The 23,779-nt window shown below is 35.7% G+C and overlaps 1 protein-coding gene across 2 annotated transcripts; it reads right to left on the bottom strand.

Annotated features, from left to right (window-relative positions):
* Positions 1-484: 484 nt before the first annotated feature.
* On the bottom strand, positions 485-22,002 carry LOC120088514 (Tetratricopeptide repeat (TPR)-like superfamily protein). Of its 2 annotated transcripts, XR_005484947.2 has the most exons (3): positions 18,742-22,002; positions 2,282-2,352; positions 485-1,069 (listed from the first exon to the last, which is right to left on the bottom strand). XR_005484947.2 is itself a non-coding variant. In XM_090306820.1 (2 exons), exons 1-2 carry the CDS (start codon positions 21,885-21,887, stop codon positions 19,731-19,733), a joined length of 2,079 nt encoding a protein of 692 aa, XP_090162946.1. In that variant the 5' UTR covers positions 21,888-22,002; the 3' UTR covers positions 18,592-19,730. The 2 variants fall into 2 exon arrangements, 1 of the variants encoding a protein (XP_090162946.1); XM_090306820.1 differs by lacking the exons at positions 485-1,069; positions 2,282-2,352 and having other exon boundaries at positions 18,592-20,665; positions 20,744-22,002.
* Positions 22,003-23,779: the final 1,777 nt, after the last annotated feature.

The raw sequence follows: 23,779 nt of genomic DNA on the forward strand, positions 1-23,779 counted from the left end.
CATTCGACCGGATACACAAGGTTCTCGAAGAAGTGAACAAATTGACCGACAAGATACTCGAGAAAGCAGGATCAAGGAGAGTGAGATGGCCGTCTTGGCTGGAGCAGGCGCTGCTATAGCTTCTGCAGCTGCTATCCTTGGTTTAAGTAGTGACCAAGGAGGAGAAGATATCGATGGTAGCTATGTCGACAGTTGTGACGATGGTACCTATGGCGGTGGCCGTGGTGCCTACAGTGGTGGTGGCTGTGGCAATGTCTCTCAACTCTGAGTATTGATGTAAAGTGAAACAAGCTGTGCAACACCACAAAGCTTTTCCATATTCCTTTTTTGTTCTTTTCTTTTCCAAAACTTTTATCTTTTAGAAGGAACAATTCTGTATAACTTTTGCTTTTATCACCACCCTTTTGGTCATCTTATTTTCAATATTTCACTGATTTTATGTTAAGTTGCAAATCATAACGTTTATTCAGTATAAAGTGTGGAGTAGGAGAATCAAACCTCAAATCTCGAGATTGATAGTATGAACACTATGTCAATTAAGCTACGCTCTTGTTGGTTATTCAGTATAATTTTTTTAGTACACATTATTCAGCATAATTAACATTGTTGGTGCGGGAAACTCACACATGAGCCTTGGGTGCTCCTCCAGCCCGTTCCTCTGGTCCATACACATAAATGGAGCTATTTTGTACAAGATACACACACCAATGTCGTATCGAACTAAGAATACTCTGATACCTAAATTAATAAAGAGAGTATTTAGCTCAACTACGCATAGAGGGGGTTTCTTACCTTTTGAAGTTGTTTGTGTGGAGCTATTTATAAAGTTCTTCCTTCAACACCTGCTTTAGGATATGTATAGTCTCAATAAAGTCAAAATGAGTGTGGTCCTTAGGATTGTAAGATGCCAATGGCAAGCTCAGCTCAATCATTTCTCTTTTGGTAAAACTTAACCAATTCAGCTGGTTAATTTAAATCTTACGAGTTTGACTTTTTCTTTTGAGACACATGAAATCCTTGTGGAGGCCTTATTCCCTTTGAATTTGGCTCCCATGGACTTTAGGCATTCCTGAGACAATTTAACAAACAACATAAACTTTTAATCTTATTTATTTTTCATATACAAATTCACTAAATATAGAATAAATATAAAAATTATACAAAAATAAGAAGAAGAAGAAATTTTATCATACAAAATTGAAAGTTCAAGGGTTTATTATACACTTTTGAAAGTTCATGATCAAATAAACATAAATCTTAAAATTCAAGAGACTAAACTTATAATTTAACCATAACTATTTTACACTTTATAATGGTAAAATTTCATGCTTATATATCAATTCAAGCATAGTTTAATGAATAAGACACGATCAAATTCATCAACTTATGAGATAGTTTGTTACAAAAGATATCCATCCATTGGAGGCTTGATTTTATCCCAACAAAGTATATTTCAAATTTGTTGCAAAAGACTGAAATGCCTCTCAGGCTAAAGGGATTTCTACAACAATTATTGGAGGTTCACTCATGTCTATTTCGGGGGAGAAAGTTTGCTAATGTTCAATTACACCGTAGCACCATTGAGGCTCTATAAGATGCAACTCTCCCTATTCCTAAAGTTACATACAATGTGACCAAAGTATGTCTTTTATGCATTCCCCCAAAATTACAGATGGATGGAAATTACTTATAATTATATACCATGTGTTCAAATATTTTCATATATATTGATATATTATTTTATTATTTTATATTATACATGTATGATGATGTAGTCTAACTATCTTACCTAAGAGCCTCAAAGAGTAATCCTCTAAGAATTATTATTGTGAATCTTTTATTAGAATGATAATGTGTTTATACAAGAGGGAAAGACTCATATTTATTGAATTTATTCTTCCTACATCTTTCTATCCCTCCAAAAAGATAACTTATTCTCGAGTTTTAAATAGAGAAAAAGACAAAGAATTAAATAAATTCGTTCAACGGAATATGGTCAAACGGACCTCCTATATCTTGCACAAAAATATTATAATCAAAGAGGTAAATCCGAAACAGAAAATCCAACATTGTTACCAAAAGATGAACATAATTATAAGAACATGTTGGATTATGTAACATAATTATAAGAGTTAGTCTAACCCAAATGGTGGAGTTGCGAAGTATTTTTAATCAACTCATTTTCAAAATAAATATATTAAATAATGCATAATCCAAATTATTAAAAAGAATTGCCTATTTCAATTTTTCTAAAAGAGAAATGGGAAGAGAAGAAAATTACCGTTAAGAGACAGCAGCTGAAGTTTAGGATTCCTACGTTGCAACCTTCTTTTCACGGTCACGCAATGTCGCCTAAACAGTTAAGTTCAAATTTTCAGCAAAGGAAGAGAGCGAAATATATGAAAAACAATGGTAAAACATATTTTTGAATATAGAAAAAGGAATTTTCTTCTCAATATATATCAATTTTTCCTAATTTTTCCTTGTGTATTCATTTCCTTATTTTTCGTACTACTGTTAGGTTATTTCCTCATATAATTATATCTGTCTCTTTAAATTAGGGTTGTATCTTTGTATAGAAATATATGAGAAATATAGAATTCTTCATGGTATCAGAGTTGTCGCTTTTGAACTCTTTGTCTTCTTAGGTTTTAAGTCTGAAACCTCTCATGAGTTAGGTGCTAATAAGTCTGTTTTTGTTGCTTCTAAATACAATTATGATAATAAAATAATGTTGTGGCATAATCGTTTAGGCCACTCCAATTTTATGTATTTGAAACACATTTTTCCAGATATTTTTAGTAAAAGCTCTTGGGTTTTTCAATGTGAATCGTGTGAATTGGATAAGCAAACCCGATCTTCTTATCTAATAATTACAAACCTTCTCATCCTTTTTCTATGATGCATAGTGATGTTTGAGGAGCAAGTAGAGTTAAAAAAAATAACATGAGCTAAATGGTTTGTTCGTTTCATTGATGATCATACTAGACTCACTGGGTATTTTTAATGGACTGTCATATTCAAAAATTTGTATGTCATGATAGATACTCGATTTCTTCAATACGAAAATTCAAATACTTCACTCTGATAATGCTAGGGATTACTTTAATGTCTTTAAGAACCTTTTTAAAAGAAAAAGGCATTGTCCACCTCAGTACATGCTACCAGACACTACCCAATAGAATAGAATTGCTCAAAGGAAAAATAGAAATCTGTTAGAAGTTACTACAACCTAATGATTTCCTCAAACACCTTGCGTTATTTCTATGGAGAAGCTGTACTCACTGCAACCTACCTCATTAATAGAATACCATTACGAACTTTAGGTTTTAAAAGCCCCTTACAAAAATTTCAGGAGCACTATCTACACACAAGATTGTTCCCTAAAGCTCCCTTGAAAAGATTTGGATATACTGCTTTTGTTCAAGATTATCAGTCAAATAGGAGTAAGTTGGACCCCAAGGCAATCAAATATATCTTTCTTGGTTATGCCCCAAACCAAAAAGGATACAAATGTTATTCGCTAGTCTCAAAGAAATTTTATACCTCCATGAGTGTATCCTTCTTTGAAAACCAACCTTACTTCCAAGAGAGGAACAACGGAACTCCTTTGTTAGAACGGAAGAAAACGCTAACACAATTTTGACAGAAGCACATACTCCCTATGAACCTTTCATCCTCGAAGACCCTAACCAAAACTCTCAAGAATATACAAAAAAAATAATAGTCTATACTAGAAGGAAAACGCACATCACATACATCCCTGAAGTTGGATCGGTACCTAACCAAAGAACAAATAAAATACAAGAGAACTGTGTCCAAATCTCAAATGCAAGTCCAAATAGAAGATATTGATCTTTCTCTTGCTCAATGCAAAAGGGTAAGGACATGTATAAAATACCACATTCAAAACTATCTATTTCTTCATTGACTTTGTATTTGATGATAAAGATACATTTGCATCATATTGTTTTTTTTTTCTTGAGGGCAAGTTTGTTATTTCCCACGTTTTGTTCTTTTCCAGGGTGTTTAATTCTTCTAAGATTACATTTTTCCAATTTGTGTCCTTAACATTATTAGGAATTTGTATGTTGGATAGGCTGGAGTTGAATGCCTTAAACTCAAGAGAGAGGTGTGTATAAGATAGATAGACTTAAAGCAAGACTCGTCGCAAAAGATTTCACTCAATCGCATGGCATTGACTACCAAGAAACCTTTGCACCTATAGCAAAACTAAACATTATTCGTGTCCTCTTCTCCTTAGTAGTGAATAATGATTGGCTACTCCACCAATTAGACATAAAAGATGCATTCCTCAATGGAGACTTAGAAGAAGAAGTCTACATAGATATACCTACCGGTATGGAATCAACAATAACAATAAATAAAGTTTGCAAACTCAAAAAGTCCCTTTATGGTTTAGTCGTTTAGAACAATCCCCTCGAGCCTGGTTTTACAAGTTTTCAAAGGTTGTTAAAACTATACGATGCCAATCTGATCACAAACTCTTTATCAAACATCACAGCAAAGGAAAAATTTCTATTATTATTGTGTATATGGATGACATTATAATCACAGGAGATCATAAAGAAGAAATAAAGGAACTAAAGTGATGTAACTAGAAAAGCTTACTTCTTTAATTAGCTATAGTTAGTTTGTTAGTTTTGAACAAACTTGTAATTTTTATCTATAAATAAAGCCTCTTCCCTCGTTTTGAGGAGAGATTCATTGATTCAAAATATTAGATTTTTTGTTTTGCACCAAAATTGGTATCAGAGCACTTCAAGATTTTGGAACGATGGCGGGAAGGAGAGCCCATCAACCAATCGAAAGAGATGTACACGGGCAAGAACAAGAGGTAGAAGATACTCCCACCCTCTCTCCAAGAACCTCAACCCGACGCTTGCTGTCTGTTGAGAACTCATTGGAGGGAATTCAAGGCACCTTAACAAACCTTCAAGAAAGCATGGAAACCCTTGCTAGAAGAGTTGAAATGCTTGTAACCACACCTCAAAATCGAGAGAATATTCAACCAATTGATCCAGAATAGGGAGGAAGAGGAGGAAGAGGCGGCGGTCGGGCAAGAATTGGCCAAAACCAACAAGAAATATTTCAAGAAAGACATCCAAGAATTCAAAGATAGTACCATGAAAATCTAAGAAGACAACCAATTGGCCAAGAAAGATATCAAGAAAACCAAGATTGGGATTCATCTAGTGAATACGATCAAGAAGAAGAATTCTTTGTGCTAAGAAAAGGAAGGGGCAAGAGACGTGAGGACAATGATTTCAAGATAAAAATTGACTTGCCAAGTTACAATGGGAAACGAAACATTGAAGAATTTCTTGATTGGATCAAGAACACAGAAAATTTCTTCACATACATGAACACTCCCGAGCACAAGAAAGTGCATCTCGTGGCACTAAAGTTAAAAGTTGGCGCCTCGGCTTGGTGGGATCAACTTGAGATCAATCGGAGAAGAATTGGCAGAAGACCAATTCATTCGTGAGAGAAGATGATAAGGTTAATGAAGGAACGCTTCCTACCTCCTAATTATGAACAAACCTTGTATAGTCAATATCAAAATTGTAGACAAGGAGGACGATCGGTGGCTGATTACATTGAAGAATTCCATTGACTAGGAGCAAGAATAAACCTTATGGAGGGTAAGCAACATTTGATTACAAGGTTTATTGGAGGTCTACGCATGGATATCAAAGAAAAGGTAAAACTACAACCTTTCTACTCTTTTACTGAAGCTATCTCTTTTACTGAAACTGTGGAGGAGATGAACGAAATCCGAGTCAAGAATTGATCAAGAAGGTCCGCTTGGGAAACCTCCACAAGCAAAAGGGTTAGTGCTGCAAGTAAAGCGCCAAATCCTCTAAATCCACCAGCCTTGACCAAAGACAAAGATAAAGAAAATCAAGAAGGGAGTGAAGGGAAGAAGACCGAGACCACATTCAAGAAGAGAGCTTAAAATCCCTACAATAGGCCTTCTTTGGGCAAATGCTTTCAATGTGGCCAAGTTGGTCATCTATCTAATGCGTGCCCCTAACGAAAAGAAGTAGCTTACATAGAAGAGGAAGAAGAAATTATGGTTGAAAACAGTGAAGAATAAGATGAGGAAGCCGAGTTCATTGAATCGGATGATGGTGATAGACTATCTTGTGTTCTCCAAAGAATGTTAATCACTACTAAAGAGGATTTGAACCTCCGAAGGCATTGTCTTTTCAAAACAAGGTGTACAATCAACAAGGTATGCAATGTCATCATAGACAGTGGAAGTAGCGAGAAGTTTGTCTCCAAAAAGCTAGTGGCGGCTCTAAATCTCAAAGTGGAGACTCATCCAAACCCATACAAGATAGCATGGGTAAAGAAAGGTGGCGAGGTACAAGTAAGTGAAATTTGCACCATTCACCTTTCAATTGGTAATAGCTACAAGGACCAAATAGTATGCTATGTATTGGAAATGGATGTCTGTCACATATTGTTAGGGAGACCATGGCAATATGATACTCGAACCTTACACAAGGGGAGAAAGAATATAGTGTGAAACCAAAAATCTAATATTTTGAATCAATGAATCTCTCCTAAAAATGAGGGAAGAGCCTTTATTTATAGAGAAAGATTACAAGTTTGTTCAAAACTAACAAACTAACTATAGTTAAAGTCAAAACTAACAAACTAACAATGGCTAATTAAAGAAGTAAGCCTTTTAGTTACATCAAATCCACCCCCTCAAGATTGGACTCGTCCGCGAGGCAATTAGGATGCTAAATGGAAGCTGTCCGGTGCAAAATAAGGCTTCAAGTCAGTCACGTTGAATATTGGATTAATGTGCAAATCTGTTGGTAATTCAATGCGGTATGCATTGGTGCCATATTTCTCTAATACTTGAAATGGTCCAAGTTGTCTTTCTTTCAATTTGTTGTACGTACCAGTAGGAAATCGAGCTTTGCGTAGGTGGATCATTACTAGGTCTCCTACCTCAAAATTAACTTCTCTTCTAGACTTGTCTTTAGCTTCTTTGTAAGGCAAGGTGGTTTTCTCCAAATGATCATGGACTTCTTGATGAAGCTTTTGAATTCTTTCAGTCATACTTTCAGCCTCAATGCTAACATCCACTACAGAAGGCAAGTTAGCAAGGTCAAAAGTTAGTCTTGGAGTTCTGGTGTATACAACTTCAAATGGGCATCTTCCTGTTGATCTATTCTTCATATTATTAAAGGCAAACTCTGCTTAGGCAAGGGACAAATCCCATTGTTTCGGTTTTGAGTTACTTAGACAACGTATAAGATTTCCCAATGTTCTGTTGGTAACTTTTGTCTGCCCATCAGTTTGAGGGTGTGAGATAGTGTTAAATTTCAATGTTATATCAAACTTCTTCCACAGTGTACGCCAAAAATGGCTAAGGAATTTGACATCCCTATCAGATACAATGGACTTGGGCACTCCATGAAGTCAAACAATCTCTTTAAAGAAGAGATTGGTTATATAAATTGCATCATTTGTCTTTTTGCAAGCAAGAAAGTGAGTCATTTTACTGAAACGGTCCACAATCACCATTACTGCATCATACCCACGTTGGGTTTTTGGAAGACCAAGTACAAAGTCAGCTGATAAGTCTTCCCAAATGGTTGTGGGAATAGGTAATGGTGAATATAGACCCGCATTAGTGCTTGTGCCTTTTGTTTTTTTTTGACAAATAGAACATCTCTTAACAAAGTTATTTGTGTCCTTCCGAATTTGTGGCCAATAAAATCGAGCAGTCACTAGTTCAAAAGTTTTATTTTGACCAAAATGTCCAGCCAATCCTCCCGGGTGTGCTTCTTTTAGAAGAGCTTCTCGAAGGGAAATGTGTGGAATACACAATTGCTCTCCCTTAAATAAGAAACCATCCATTATATGAAAATCATTAGTCTTTATAAAATGGGTGCAATTATACCATATCTCAGCAAAATCAACATCTTCTTTATATAAGCATGGGAGATGAGAGAAAGCAGTTACTTCTGTGGCTAAGATAGTAAGGAGAGAATTCTTTTGCCTTAGAGCATCAGCTACTTTATTCTCCTTGCCTGATTGGTGTTTGATCACAAAGTCAAACCTTTGAATGAAGGAAATCCACCGTGCGTGCATACAACTGATATTATTTTGAGATTGTAGGTACTTCAATGAAAAGTGATCTGTCAACAAGAGAAATTCTTCAGAAAGAAGATAGTGCTCCCATAGTTTCAAAGCTCGAACAAGGGCATACAATTCTTGTTCATAAGTACTCTAGTTCTACCTTGAATTACTGAGTTTTTCACTAAAGAATTCAATAGGGTGCCCTTGTTGTGATAATATACCTCCAATGCCCACTCCACAGGCATCCACGGCTATTTCAAATCGTAAAGAGAAGTCGGTAGCTTAAGAACAGGGCTGGAACTCAACTTTCCTTTGATACATTCAAAGCTACTGTGTTGTTTCTCTCCCAAATGGAAACTGCCTTTCTTTAGACAATTAGTAATAGGTGCTACGATAGAGCTGAAATCCTTGATAAATTTTCTATAAAATGAAGCCAAACCAAGGAAGGCTTGAATGTCTTTACCGAGCATGGAGTTGGCCATTGGGTAATAGCTTCAATCTTCTTTGGATCAACTTTAATTTGATTGTGACCAATTAAGAAGCCAAGAAATGTAATTTCCTTTACTAGAAAAAGACATTTCTTATGATTGATATAGAGCTTGTCGGTTGTTAATGCTTGAAAAAGACTTTGAAGGTGCTGTAAATGCTCCTCAATGTTCCTGCTATACACCAAAATATCGTCAAAATACACTACGATAAATTTGTTAAGAAAAGGATGGAGTACTTGATTCATGAGTCTCATGAAAGTGCTTGGAGTATTTGATAGCCCAAAGGGTATGACTAGCCATTCGAACAATCCTTCATTGGTCTTGAAAGCCGTCTTCCATTCATCACCCGGTCGTATTCTTATTTGGTGGTATCCACTCTTCAAATCCACCTTAGAAAAGATCAATGCTCCTCCAAGTTGGTCAAATAGATCACTTATACGAGGGATTGAAAAATGGTATTTCACGGTGATTCGATTAATGGCTCTACTGTTTACACACATTCTCTAGCTTCCATCTTTCTTTGGAGTTAGTAGGGTCGGGACTGCACACAGGCTTAAACTTGATTGAATGTGCCCTTTGTTGAGTAAGTCCTCGATGTGTTGGTGAAGGATTTCGTATTCCTTAGGACTCGTTCTATAGTGAGGCAAGTTTGGTAGTGTAGCTCCAGGGATTAGGCCAACGTAGTGTTGAATATTTCTCAATGGGGGCAGCCCCTCGGATTCTCCTTTAAGGAAGGGGAATTCATTGAACAATTATTGTATCACCGGAGGGTTCCCATTCTCTTGTATTTCCTCGGGCTTATCAACAACAACAAGTCCTAATATATCTTCTTCTCTTTCTTTCATCAAAGTTTTTCCACTAATTGTTATAAACAAGTGGCTGCTGTCTTCCTTTTTCACCTTTACGCCTTTATCATTCTTCTTGTTTAGTGGAAGTAAGACCACTTTCTTGCCCATCCAATTAAACTCATATGTATTCTCTCTCCCTTTGTGTAAGGTTCGAGTATCATATTTCCATGGTCTCCCTAACAATAAGTGACATATTTCCATTTCCAATACATCGCATACTATGGTCCTTGTATTTATTACCAATTGAAAGGGGAATGGTGCAAATTTCACTTACTTGTGCCTCGCCACCTTTCTTTACCCATGCTATCTTGTATGGGTTTGGATGAGTCTCCACTTTGAGATTTAGAGCCGACAAAATTCTCGCTACTTCTACTGTTATGATGACATTGCATACTTTGTTGTTGTATGTACACCTTGTTTTGAAAAGACAATGCCTTTGGGGTTCAAATCCTCTTTAGGAGTCATTAACATTCTTTGGAGAATATAAGAGAGTCTATCACCTCTTCCGATTCAATGAACTCAGCTTTCTCATCTTCTTCTTCACTGTTTTTAGCCATCATTTCTTCTTCCTCTTCTATGTAAGCTACTGTTTTTCGTTGGGGGCATGCATTAGATAGATGACCAACTTGGCCACATCAAAAGCATTTGCCCAAAGAAGGCCTATTGTCGGGATTTTGAGCTCTCTTCTTGAATGTGGTCTCAATCTTCTTCTCTTCACTCCCTTCTTGATTTTCTTTATCTTTGTCTTTGGTCAAGGCTGGTGGATTTGGAGGATTTGGTGCTTTGCTTGCAGTATTAACCCTTTTGCTTGTGGAGGCTTCCCAAATGGACCTTCTTGATGAATTCTTGACTCGGATCTCGTTCATCTCCTCCATAGTTTCAGCAAAAGAGATAGCTTCAGTAAAAGAGTGGAAAGGTTGTAGTTTTATCTTTTCTTTGATATCCATGCGTAAACCTCCAATAAACCTTGCCATTAATCGAATCACCATGAAATACCGTTTTCCAATCCCTCGTATAAGTGATCTACTTGACCAATTGGAGGAGCATTGATCTTTTCTAAGGTGGATTTGAAGAGTGGATACCACCAAATAAGAATATGATCTGATGAATGGAAGAAGGCTTTCAAGACCAATGAGGGATTGTTCGAATGGCTAGTCATGCCCTTTGGGCTATCAAATGCTCCAAGCACTTTCATGAGACTCATGAATCAAGTACTCCATCCTTTCCTTAACAAATTTGTCATAGTGTATTTTGACAATATTTTGGTGTATAGCAGGAACATTTAGGAGTATTTACAGCACCTTCGAAGCCTTTTTCAAGCATTAACAACCGACAAGTTCTATATCAATCATAAGATATGTCTTTTTCTAGTAAAGGAAATTACATTTCTTGGCTTCTTAATTGGTCACAATCAAATTAAAGTTGATCCAAAGAAGATTGAAGCTATTACCCAATGGCCAACTCCATGCCCGGTAAAAGACATTCAAGCCTTCCTTGGTTTGGCTTCATTTTACAGAAAATTTATCAAGGATTTCAGCTCTATCGTAGCACCTATTACTAATTGTCTAAAGAAAGGCAGTTTCCATTTGGGAGAGAAACAACACAGTAGCTTTGAATGTATTAAAGAAACAACACAGTAGCTTTGATATCCATGCGTAGACCTCAAACTGATGGGAAGACAGAAGTTACCAACAGAACATTGGGAAATCTTATATGTTGTCTAAGTAACTCAAAACCGAAACAATGGAATTTGTCCCTTGCCTAAGAAGAGTTTTCCTTTAATAATATGAAGAATAGATCAACAGGAAGATGCCTCTTTGAAGTTGTATACACCAGAACTCCAAGACTAACTTTTGACCTTGCTAACTTGCTTTCTGTAGTGGATGTTAGCATTGAGGCTGAAAGTATGGCTGAAAGAATTCAAAAGCTTCATCAAGAAGTCCATGATCATTTGGAGAAAACCACCTTGTCTTACAAAGAAGCTAAAGACAAGTCTAGAAGAGAAGTTAATTTTGAGGTAGGAGACCTAGTAATGATCCACCTACGCAAAGCTCGATTTCCTACTGGTACGTACAACAAATTGAAAGAAAGACAACTTGGACCATTTCAAGTATTAGAGAAATATGGCACCAATGCATACCGCATTGAATTACCAACAGATTTGCACATTAATCCAGTATTCAACGTGGCTGACTTGAAGCCTTATTTTGCTCCGAACAGCTTCCATTTAGCATCCTAATTTCCTCGCGGATGAGTCCAATCTTGAGGGGGGTGGATTTGATGTAACTAGAAGGCTTACTTCTTTAATTAGCTATTGTTAGTTTGTTAGTTTTGACTTTAACTATAGTTAATTTATTAGTTTTGAACAAATTTGTAATCTTTCTCTATAAATAAAGGTTTTTCCCTCATTTTGAGGAGAGATTCATTGATTCAAAATATTAGATTTTTGGTTTCACACCATGAAGTTACTTTTGACTAAAGAATTTGAAGTAAAAGATTTAGGCAACCTCAAATACTTCCTAGGAATGGAAAATAAAACACGGTAAATAAGGATCAATATCAAAGACTCGTTGGGAAGTTGATTTACTTAACTCACTGATATAGGAATTGTTGAATAATTTTAGTTGAATTTTAGTTGTTGTAAATATTAAATCAACTGTAATTTTAAGGCAGTAACCTTCTGTATTAAATCGGTTGTAAAAGAAGTTGTTATTACCTTCTTTATTCGGTCATTTCTTTCAGGTTAACTGGCTGTCTAGGTGATCAGTCACCTTTTGTATATAAATAGAGGCCCTTATGCCTACTTTCCTATTCATCAATAAAAGAAATACTCTTGAGTTCTTAAAGTATTACACCAATTGGTATCAGAGCGTCGATCCAAAGCGAATTCTTCTTGGATCTCAACCTCAATAGATGTGGAAGCATCATCTTCAGCCAAAGTCATGGAAGCTCGATTGACATCAGTGGAGAAGTCTATCATTGAAATGAAAGGAGAAATGGGTGAGTTATGTTCCACGCTACCCAAGTTCTAAGCCGAATGAACATTCAAATCGAAGGGGGATGGGCATGAACATGTTGATATACCTAACAAAGGAGGAATCTGAATCCAAGAACCTCAAGATTCTAGTATGAACAAAGCAAAAGGTGAAGATCTGGCCATTTGTGACAAATAAGAATCACCAAGAAACTATGGGAAAACCAAGATCAATGAAGTATTTCATCAAGAAACCAGACAAAACAAAAATGCAATTCCAAGAAACTTGTACTAAGCAAGATTCATATCCCAATAACTTCATAGAGGAAGCTATATGTTGCAAGATTATGATTCTTTGAGTGAAGGAAAAATGTACCTTGGTGGAATACAAGATATAATGAGTTTTAATCGTGGAAGACTGCAATTTCATCATGATAACGCCGAGTACAAGATGAAAATCAACCTTCCTAGTTTTGATGGCCGAATGGATGTAGAAGAATTTCTTGATTGGGCTTCAAAGGTAGAAAATTTTTTTGAATATGCCAACATCCCGGATGACAAGAAAGTTAAATTTGTAGTATTCAAGTTTCAAAGAGGTGCATCGATTTGATGGGATCAACTCGAAACCAATCGGCGATACTATGGCAAACCTCCAATCAAATCTTGGCCAAGGCTCTTGAAGATGATGACGAAAAGATTCCTCTCCTTAAACTACCAACAAAGACTTTACAACCAATATCAACTTTGTAAACAAGGGGATCGATCTATCTTTGATTACATGGAAGAATTTCATCGCCTTGGTGCCTGGAACAATCTTCCTGAATCATAACAACAATTGGTGTCAAGATTCGTTCCTGGCCTTCGAAAGAAGATCCAAGAAATTGTCAAATTACACCCGATAGAATATTTGGAAGATGTCATCACTCTTGCAACGAAAATTGAAGAAAGTACTAAGACAAAACGGCAAAGACCTACCAAAGAAGACAACCATGGGGATGGCAGTAACAATCTTTCAAGAGAACACCACTGATCTGTCACAGTTGAATGCTTCTGGAGCAATAACAAATCAGCAAACCAAAAAAGACAAGGCTCCTCCTAAAACCTCAAATGTCCGAGGGGCTGAAAGCAACACCCCTAAGAGGAATTTGAATCCTTATCAACGAGCTACACTAGGAAAATGTTTTCGATGTGGGCAACAAGGCCATTTATCCAATGAGTGCCCTCAATAAAGAACACTAGCAATTCAAGAAGAAGACGCCTTAGATGAAGCTAACTATAATGAAGACAACATGGATGACCTCGCAATAGTACATTCAGATGACGTCAATCAACTTTCTTGTGTTCTCCAATGAGTCTTGATTACTCCGCATGCTTTCTTCCGCATGAGGTGCACAACCAATGGAAGAGTATGCCAAGTTATCAGAGACAGTGGAAGCATTGAGAATATCGTCTCCAAAAGGCTACTTTATGCCCTTAGCCTTACCGTTGAACCACACCCCAATGCCTATAAGGTAAATTGAATTACAAAGAAAAGAGAAACAGCAGTCAAGAATATTTGCACAATGCCTCTATCCATTGGCAATGGCTAAAAGCAACACCTCTAAGAGGAATTTGAATCCTTATCAATGGGCTACACTAGGAAAATGTTTTCGATGTGGGTAACAAGGCCATTTATCCAATAAGTGCCCTCAACAAAGAACACTGGCAATTCAAGAAGAAGACGCCTTAGATGAAGCTGACTTTGATGAAGACAACATGGATGACCTCGCAGTAGTACATCTAGATGATGTCGATCAACTTTCTTGTGTTCTCCAATGAGTCTTGATTACTCTGCATGCTTTCTTCCACACGAGGTGCACAACCAATGGAAGAGTATGCCAAGTGATCATAGACAGTGGAAGCATTGAGAATATTGTCTCCAAAAAGCTAGTTTTTGCCCTTAGCCTTACCGTTGAACCACACCCCAATGCTTACAAGGTAAATTGAATTACAAAGAAAAGAGAAACAGCAGTCAAGAAGATTCGCACAGTGCCCCTATCTATCGGCAATGTATATCAAGATTAGATTATGTGTGATGTTCTTGAAATGGACGTTTGTCATGTCCTCTTAGGACAACCATGGCAATACGACAATAAAGCACTTCATAATGGGCGAGATAATACATATGAATTTAGTTTGATGGGTAAAATGGTTGAATTCTTTCCCATCGGTAAGCAAGTCACCACAAATAAGGTACCCTCTTCCTCAACTAAACAACTTTTTCTATTATCTCAGGGCAAGGACATTTTGCACTCAAAAGAACAATCTCTTTTAGTTTTTGTAATAAAGCAAGACCCTTTCGAATCATCTAATACTGACCAACTAAACCCACAGATTTCTTATTTGCTAGAAGAATTCCCCTCTCTTTTAGAAGAACCAAAAATCTGCCCCTTCCCCCTAGAAACATACAACACCACATTGACTTAATTATGGATAGTATCTTACCTAACCTAACCCACTATCGTATGAGCCCTAAAGAATATGAAGCTTTACATAATGAAATATATAATATCTTAGACAAAGAACACATACAACCTAGTCTTAGCCCATGTGTCGTCCCAGCTTTACTTGCACCTAAGAAAGATGGTTCATGGTGACTTTGTATTGATAGTAGGGCAATGAATAAAATAACAATTAGATATAGGTTCTCTATTCCTAGATTGTCGAACCTACTAGATCAATTAGGAGAGCATCATTTTTTTCTAAAATAGATCTTAGAAGTAGATACCACGAAATTAGAATAAGGCCCGGAGATGAGTGGAAGACAACCTTCAAGACAAACGAAGAACTTTTTGAATGGTTAGTCATGCCTTTTGGTCTATCTAATGCCCTTAGCACCTTATGCACTTAATAAATCAAATTTTATTGTCTTATCTCAATAAGTTTGTAGTTGTTTACTTCAATGATATACTAATTTATAGTTATTTTTATGAATCTCATCTTGAACATTTACATATTATCTTTACTGTTTTAAAAGAAAATGCTTTGTATATAAACTTAAAAAATGTTCTTTTCTTCATAATCAATTATATTTTTTAGGATTTTTAATAAGTTCTAGAGGAGTTAGTGTAGACCCCAAGAAAATTGAAGCAATTCTTGATTTTCCCCAACTTAAATCTATTAAGGAGATTCAAACTTTCATAGGCTTAGCTTCATTTTATAGAAATTCATACGAAATTTTAGCACTCTAGCTAGCCCTTTAACTACTTGTATAAAAGCTAAACTTCCTTTTGTTTGGGGTGAGGAACAAATTGCAAGTTTTGAAGAACTTAAAGAAAGCTTTAAGTACAACTCCAATTCTTGGGTTTCTAAATTTTCAAAAACCCTTTGAAGTATCTGTAGATGCTTCGGGTGTGAGAATAGGAGTTGTCTTAGTCAAGATAAACATCCTATAGAGTTTTTTAGTGAAATTGAGTTCTCCTAAACAAAATTGGTCAACCTATAAGCAATAACTTTATGTTTTAGTCCGAGCCGTTAAACAATGGGAACATTATCTTCTTAGGAAAGAATTTATTTTATTAGCTGACCATTTTTCTTTAAAATTTTTGCATTCTCAAGAATCTATTAGTCGCATGCATGCTAGATGGCTACAGTTTTTCCAACGGTTCAATTTGGTCATCAAACACACTCCAAGTAATGGCAATAAAGTTGTGGATGCCCTAAGTCGAAAAGGTACACTTCTAACTTTACTTCAAGGTGAAATTATGGCTTTTAACCACTTACTTGAATTATATTCTATTGGTCCCAATTTTAAAGATATTTGGTATGCTTGTTCAAACCATCTTCCAGCCAAGGATTTCCATATATTTTATGGCTTTCTTTTTAAAAATGACACTCTATACATCCCACACACTTTAGAGAGTCACTTCTAAAAGAAGCTCATTCGAGTGGTTTATTCGGACACTTTGGTAGAGAGAAAAACCTAGCATTTCTTTCTTCTAAATTCTATTGACCTCAATTTAAAAAGGATGTTGCAAATTTTGTTAAGAGATGTTTTTATATGCCAAACTTCCAAAGGATCTAGTTCAAACAAAGGGATTTACTCTCCTCTCCCTATACCTACTAATATTTGGGAAGATCTCTCCATGGACTGTCATTGGTTTACGACTAGTGATGCTTTAAATGTGGAAAATTTATTTTTTAGGGACATTGTTCATCTACATGACATCCCAAAAAAGCATAATTTCTTATCAAGATGTCAAATTCATGAGTTATTTTTGGCATTCTCAATAGAAAAGATTCAGCACTACTCTCCTTTTTAGCTCAACTAGCCATCCACAAATTGAAAAACAAACAAAAGCTACCAATTGCACACTTGGTAACCTCTTATACTATTTAAGTGGAGACAAACCCCATCAATGGGATCTTACACTTGCTCAAACCGAATTTGCTTTCAATAATATGGTCAATCGTTACACCGAGAAATGTCCCTTTGAAATTGTCTACACTCAAGTCCCGAGATTGACTTTAGATCTTGTCAACTTACCTAGTTCAATTGATCTAAGTGCTGAAGCAACTTTCATGGTCGATCAAGTGAAGAAAATACATGAAGAGGTTCACCAACATTTAGAGAAATCTACTACTAATTACAAATCTAAAGTTGATGAACATAGAAGACCTGCTGACTTCAAAATTGAAGAATTAATCATGATATATTTGAAGAAATCTAGACTACCTACAAGATAACATCCCAAATTCACCAATAAGAAGATAAGCCCTTTTCCTATCCTAGAGAAATTGGGTCCCAATGCATATCACATAGATCTTCCACCAACAATGAAAATCAGTTCAACATTTAATGTTTCAAACATATACCATTACCATCCTCCAAATGAATTTGAGCTCACTTAACCAATCTCAGTGGCGAGTCTATTCCTCTTGGGCAGATAGAACTAATGTAGGAATTGTTGAAAAGTTTTAGTAGAATTTTAGTTGTAAATATTGGATCAACTGTAATTTTAAGGCAGTAACCTTTTGTATTAAACAGACTATAAAAGAAGTTGTTATTACCTTCTTTATCCGATCATTTCTTTTAGGTTAACCGACTGCCTAGGTAATCAGTCGCCTTTTGTATAGGCCCTTATGCCTATTTTCCTATTCATTAATAAAAGAAATACTCTTGAGTTCTTGAAGTATTACACCACTCATACTAGACCAAATATTTGTTTTGCAGTATGCTTGTGAGTCAATTTATGAACAAACCGATAGAAGAAAATATGCAAGCTATTTATAGGATCCTCAGATACTTAAAAGGAACCCTAGGAGAAGGATTGTACTTCAAAAAATCAAAGAAAAGAAGCATTGAAGTCTTCACATATGTAGATTGGGGAAGCTCAAAAGTCAATTGAAGATCAGTTATTGGGGAAATCTAGCAACTTGGAGAAATCTAGTCACTTGTATGGGGAAATCTAGTCACTTGGAGAAGCAAAAAACAACCAGTCGTGCCCTAGAAGCAATGCTGAAGCTGAACTGAGGGTCCTAGCTCAAGGAATATGTGAAGAAATGTGGTTCAAAGGCATCCTCTTAGAACTAAGACTTACCACTTAAGAACCAATGGAGGTCTATTGTGACAATCAAGCAACGATAAGTATTGCAAAAGACTCCATATATCATGATCGCATAAATCATGTAGACATTGATTGCCACTTCATCAAAGAGAAAATTAAAAACAATAGCATCTCTCTTAACTACATACCGACCAAGATGCAAATTGCAAACATACTTACCAAGGCATTGTTCAAGAACATAATTGATACATTGAAGACCAAGCTGGATTTAATCAATGTACACAATCTAGCTTGAGGGGGATTGTTGAATATAGAAAAAAGTTCTTCCGTATATATCATTTCTTCCTAATTTTAGCGTTAGGTTATTTCTTTATATAGTTATTTCGGTTGTATCTTTGTATATTTCAATTGTTCACATATTACCAAAGCTTCTTCCAGATTGTAAACCATCTTCTATAGTCCAATACTTGCACTAGCCAAGCATTATCAAAGAACCTTGGAACAAATCACAAGCCAAGTACTACAACTAGCAGAAAAGTAGTGGATCTTATCTTCATGAAGGCTAGAAACAATTCTAGATCAGACTACATTCTTTGTGGGAATTTTCATTGTAGAAACTAGAAAATAAATTTATTCTCACCAAATGATTTATTTCTAACTCAACTTATCTTTTAAAGCTTCTTCAGTCATAAATCATCTTACATCAAAAGGGCGAAGAAGCAATAGGACAAAAAAGATGTCAGCAGTTAGAGCATAACCTGAAGAAATAAGCATTGATCTTTCATCCTCACCCATCCAAAGTCCACTTCCCTATCAATATTGGTCATCGGTCGTCGAAATTTCGAGTCATCCACTTCTCAACTCAGCCAACAGAGGGCATAGAGCTCAAAATGGGATGTTTCAATTCCCAACCTTGTTTCTCACGTGAGTACCTTTGGCGAACCTCAACCTTGATTCTCTTTGTTTGTCTAGCCGATCTAACTATACCTCTGTGGCATGTAGGCATTCTTACGGCTGAGCATTGCCTCTACAAGGCTAGGTGATGAAATGGAGTCCTTAGAGTTTTGTTTCACAAAAGGAGTTTGACCAAGTGCGGCCTTCCTTGGCTCGAGCCAATAAACTGTTGCACAGCTCCAAGGCTAAGTCGACCCTGCTGGAAGTGTCTTTGAAGGGCTCCAGAAGGTAGCTCAGGCAGAAGTGTTTGCTTCAAGCAAAGATGTTGAGCTTAAAGCTCAAGTGTCAACAGTCCGAGCCAGGGTTGACGAGGCAAAGGCAAAACTGCGAGATTTGGCACAAGTGACAAAGGCTATCAAGAAAGATTGGAATATATCGCAATACCTCACCTTAGAGGACAAGGCGATGGGATTCAATGTTAACTGGTTGATTCATCATGCTGGTGCTTGGTGGACTTCAATTTCCTACAATGTGTATTAGGCCGATTATAGTGCTCCAGGTACCATCACTTTTTCCATCTTGACAAAAACAGTCAGGGAGTGGAAAGATTGAACTTCTAGATTTTCTAATGTACAACTTTAGCTATTAAGAATTAAGAACGGCTTCCACTCAAACCGCTCCTCAATTGAGCATAGCCTGGATGTATCTCTCGCTTAATCAATCCGTATATGCCCATAAGGTGGTATCTCCTATATTCCACTCAAAACATGAGCATCCATGGCAGAGACGAAATTCCATATATCCAATATGCAATGGTAATTCCCAGGCGAATCAATCTGATTCTACCATTTTTTCATTCGTATGATATCTTCCACCTTCCTACTTCTGCGGCCAGCGTGTATATAATTTCTGTCATCTCTTTGATGTCTTTGTGGGATTGATCTCCTGCATGGAATAGATGGACTTTATCTTTAACCATTATCCAACTACAACCTGGAGTCTTCTTTATCCCTCTTGATATCTTCATCGACCTTATAAGCTCATCTTTCCTCTTATCACCAGAAATAGAGTGTAAATTAGATAAAATCACGTAAGCTGTTGCACTATTGGGTTCAATTTCAAAGAGATTTTGAGCTGCAAGCTCTGCAACATCGAGACGTAGGTGGGTCCAGCTTGCCCCAAGCATTGCTCCCCAAACACCTTGATGAGGGTCAAATGGCATTGAAGAAATCAAACTAACTGCTTCGTTGAACATTCCAGCTCGGCAAAGAAGATCAACCATGCATGCATAATGATCAGGCTCAGGTTGAATATCATACAGTGATCTCATTAGATCAAAGTATCTCCGGCCCTCTTCCACAAGTCCCACATGGACACATGCTGAAAGAACACCTAGAAATGTAATATGATTAGGTACCAGGTAATCATCCTGCATTTTCGTGAATAATTTAAGTGCTTCTTTCCCAAGTCCATTTTGAGCTAACCCAGTGATAATGGAATTGTAAGCAACAACATTAGGAACCTTGATATAATAGAACATCTTCAATGCATCGGCCACATTTCCACACTTCGAATACATGGAAACTAAAGAATTTTGGATTGTTAAATCATATTCCATACTCATCTTGGTAACAAGAGCATGAATCTGCAACCCTTGGCTTAATATTGCCACACCAGCCACCGCACTAAGCACACAACTCAAAGTGAATGGATTTGGCTTAATTACTCTCTGAAGCATCTCAATAAACCAACGGAAAGCTGTCGCATATTCCCCATTGCTCACAAGCCCTGAAATTACAGCAGTCCAAGCAATATCATCCTTCTTAGGCATCATTTGAAACAAACCAATGGATTCATCAATCCTACCCTTGCTGGCAAATCCAGAAATCAGAGTTGTCCAGGAAACGACATCCTTTTGAGGCATATTCTCGAATAGAAAGAAAGCTTTTTCCACGTTCCCAGATTGAACATAACCTGCAATCAAAGAATTCCATGTAACTATATCTTTCTTGACCATTAGATCAAATATTTTAGTAGCTGCATCTATAGAATAACATCTAGAATACATCGTGATCATAGAATTGGCTAGATAAGCATCTAAGTCAAACCCCAAGGACAGAACCAACCCATGGATCTGAATTCCTTCTCCATATCGATCAAAACAACCACAGGCTTCAAACAAAACCGTCAAGGTAGTTGCATTAACCTCCACCCCTTCCCTTCTCATATTTAGAAACAATATGAAACCATCTTTAAAATTTTCCATCTTCATATACCCATTAATCATTGTTGTCCAAGTAACCACATTTCTTTTAGGCATTTTGTCAAACAAATTTCTAGCCCCAACAATCTTCCCAACTCTGCAGAGCCCATCAATCATGGAGCTCCAAGAAACCACATCCTTTTCTTCCATGCCATCAAAGATCCGAACCGCATCTTCTGTTCTCCCCACCTTCAAATACCCATTGATTAACACATTAGACGACACCGTAACTGGCTTTTCACGATGCAACTTCTCAGCCCGATCAAACATTCCAGCCCGCACAAACCCAGTAATCATGGTAGAATAGGAAACAGAATTACGCTGAGGCATGCTAGAGAACAACTCAAAAGCCTCATCTACCATGTTTCTCCGATGATATGCCGTAATCATCGCATTGTAGGATGCAATATTTCTGTCAGGCATTTTGTTGAACACTTCATGGGCTTTATTTATTTCGCCGTTTTCAGCGTATGCAGTGAGCAAAGCAGTCCAAGAGACGGTATTCTTGTGAGGCATACGATTGAAAATGGACTCTGCTTCCTCGATACAACCATTCCTTCCGAGTTTTGTGATTTGGGAGTTGCAGTAGACGAGAAACTTACTGCTTTTCTGCCTTATAGCAGAGTCAAAATTTCCCCGCTTTGGAAATATTTGGGTGGAAAAATTGAAGGGACGAGACTTGAAGTTGGAAGGGGGAAACATGGGCAAGTGTTTGAAGACAAGTGTGGCGGTTGATTTGGGCATCATGGTTCGAAAACTTCGTATTTTGCGATGGAGAACATAGGCATTAAGCTCTACGACCCAACGTTCAAACGAGAATCCTTTGGAGGCGCCGTCTATGTATTTTACTCGAGAGTAGTTGTTCAAATATCGTGACAAACAGAATAATTGTAAAGATTGGATTAGATTAATTTTAATTTTGAATTGGACTGGATTGAAATTTTTATGTTTTTTTCGAATTAGGTTAGATTCGAATTATACTTTTATTTGAAGAAATATCAAAGTACGGAATCCTTTTAAAATATGGTAAATTGTGTGATATACACGTAGGTCGATTTTTCATAAATCCTAAAATATCCTTGCCAGTCTTTTTAATTTCACATAATTAATTTTATATCTTTCTTAATTACTCTGTAATTAATTTATCAAATTTATAATATGTACTCTATTGATTTTCTTTGAGATTTTAACTAAATGCCTCTTTCCAAATGAAAAATCTAACCTAAATTTCGTGATTTAATTTGAAAATAATTGAAATCTATATTTGAATGATATTCTATCTTCAAAAAAATGTTTTGAATTTTTCTAAATTCCCTCTTAAACTGACTTTTTATATTTATACTAGGCTTTCTCTTAATCCTAACTAAATCATTTGTTTTTAAAAATTAATTTATTATTGTCTTTTTTTTTTATTTTCAAATCTTATATTATATTAATTTTCTTAACTAACTTTTTATATTTATATTAAATTTTATGTTAATCATAACCAAATCATATTTTTTTATTGTTATTATGATTATCTTTATTATAATTTTATTTTAAATATGAAATATAACTAAATCGTATTATAAGTTTTTAAACTGCCACATAGTGTTCGTATTATCAACCTTAAGTTCAGAGGTTTGATTCTCCCACCCCTTACTAGTGTGTTTACTTGCCTAATTTTTTTTATCATAGATCTTTATTTTTTTAAAAAAAAATATCTCCCATGTTTTAAATCATAAGATCGTATCGTTATTTTTTTTCTTCAAATATCAAAACTAAACCAATTTTTTTTCAAATATGATTTTATTTATTTGTTTTTATTTTTTTAATCTTCTTTCAACCTGTTTTATGTTTTTGCATTTTGATTTTAATGCTAGTTTACTATTTTTACAAATGAAAAGTTAAAAATATGTTATTCATCTTATTGGCCCTTTAAAAATTCAGATTGACCCAATCCAACTAGGATTTCTAATATTATATATATTTATAAATATTATAACTCATATACATTTTTATGATTTTTGTTTAAAGTTTGTAATAGATATATTGGATTTTGCTATTTAATATTTGAGTTTGATGAAGTTTTAATTATTAGTATATGTTAGACAAATTTAAGAATTTTAATTTAATAAAAGAAATACAAAGTTGCAAATATAGCAATCAGATCTAAATATGACAGAATTTAGATAGTTTATCAGTGATATACCATATCGCTGGTAAGAGTCTATCAGTGATAGACCATATAGTTTATAAGGGTCTATCAACGATAGAAGCCTATCGCGGGTAGACTTTGCTATATTTGCAATTTTTTAAAATATTGTTATAAACTTTGTTATTATCCTAAAATGCTATCCAGTGTACCCTAAAAATAATATATTAAAAGAGAAAAGAAAAAATATTGCTGACTAGATAAATAGCAGAATTTTAGTTTTCATTTAGATAAATAGCAAAAAAAAATTAATTGTAAAAATAGCAAAATAGATCATAAAATTAGAAAACAATGATTAACAATTATCAAAACTACCCCACATGGAATTCTAAAGGTGTAAGAATTTCAAAACCGTTTGAAAATAACAAATATACTCTACCTAGACAACTGTCACACACTAAACAATGCATTCTAACAAAGTGTTTAATCAACATGTACAAGAAAT

Source organism: Benincasa hispida, chromosome 1, assembly GCF_027475165.1.
Source record: "Benincasa hispida cultivar pf3 chromosome 1, pf3_genome.v1.1, whole genome shotgun sequence".
Taxonomy (NCBI): domain Eukaryota; kingdom Viridiplantae; phylum Streptophyta; class Magnoliopsida; order Cucurbitales; family Cucurbitaceae; genus Benincasa; species Benincasa hispida.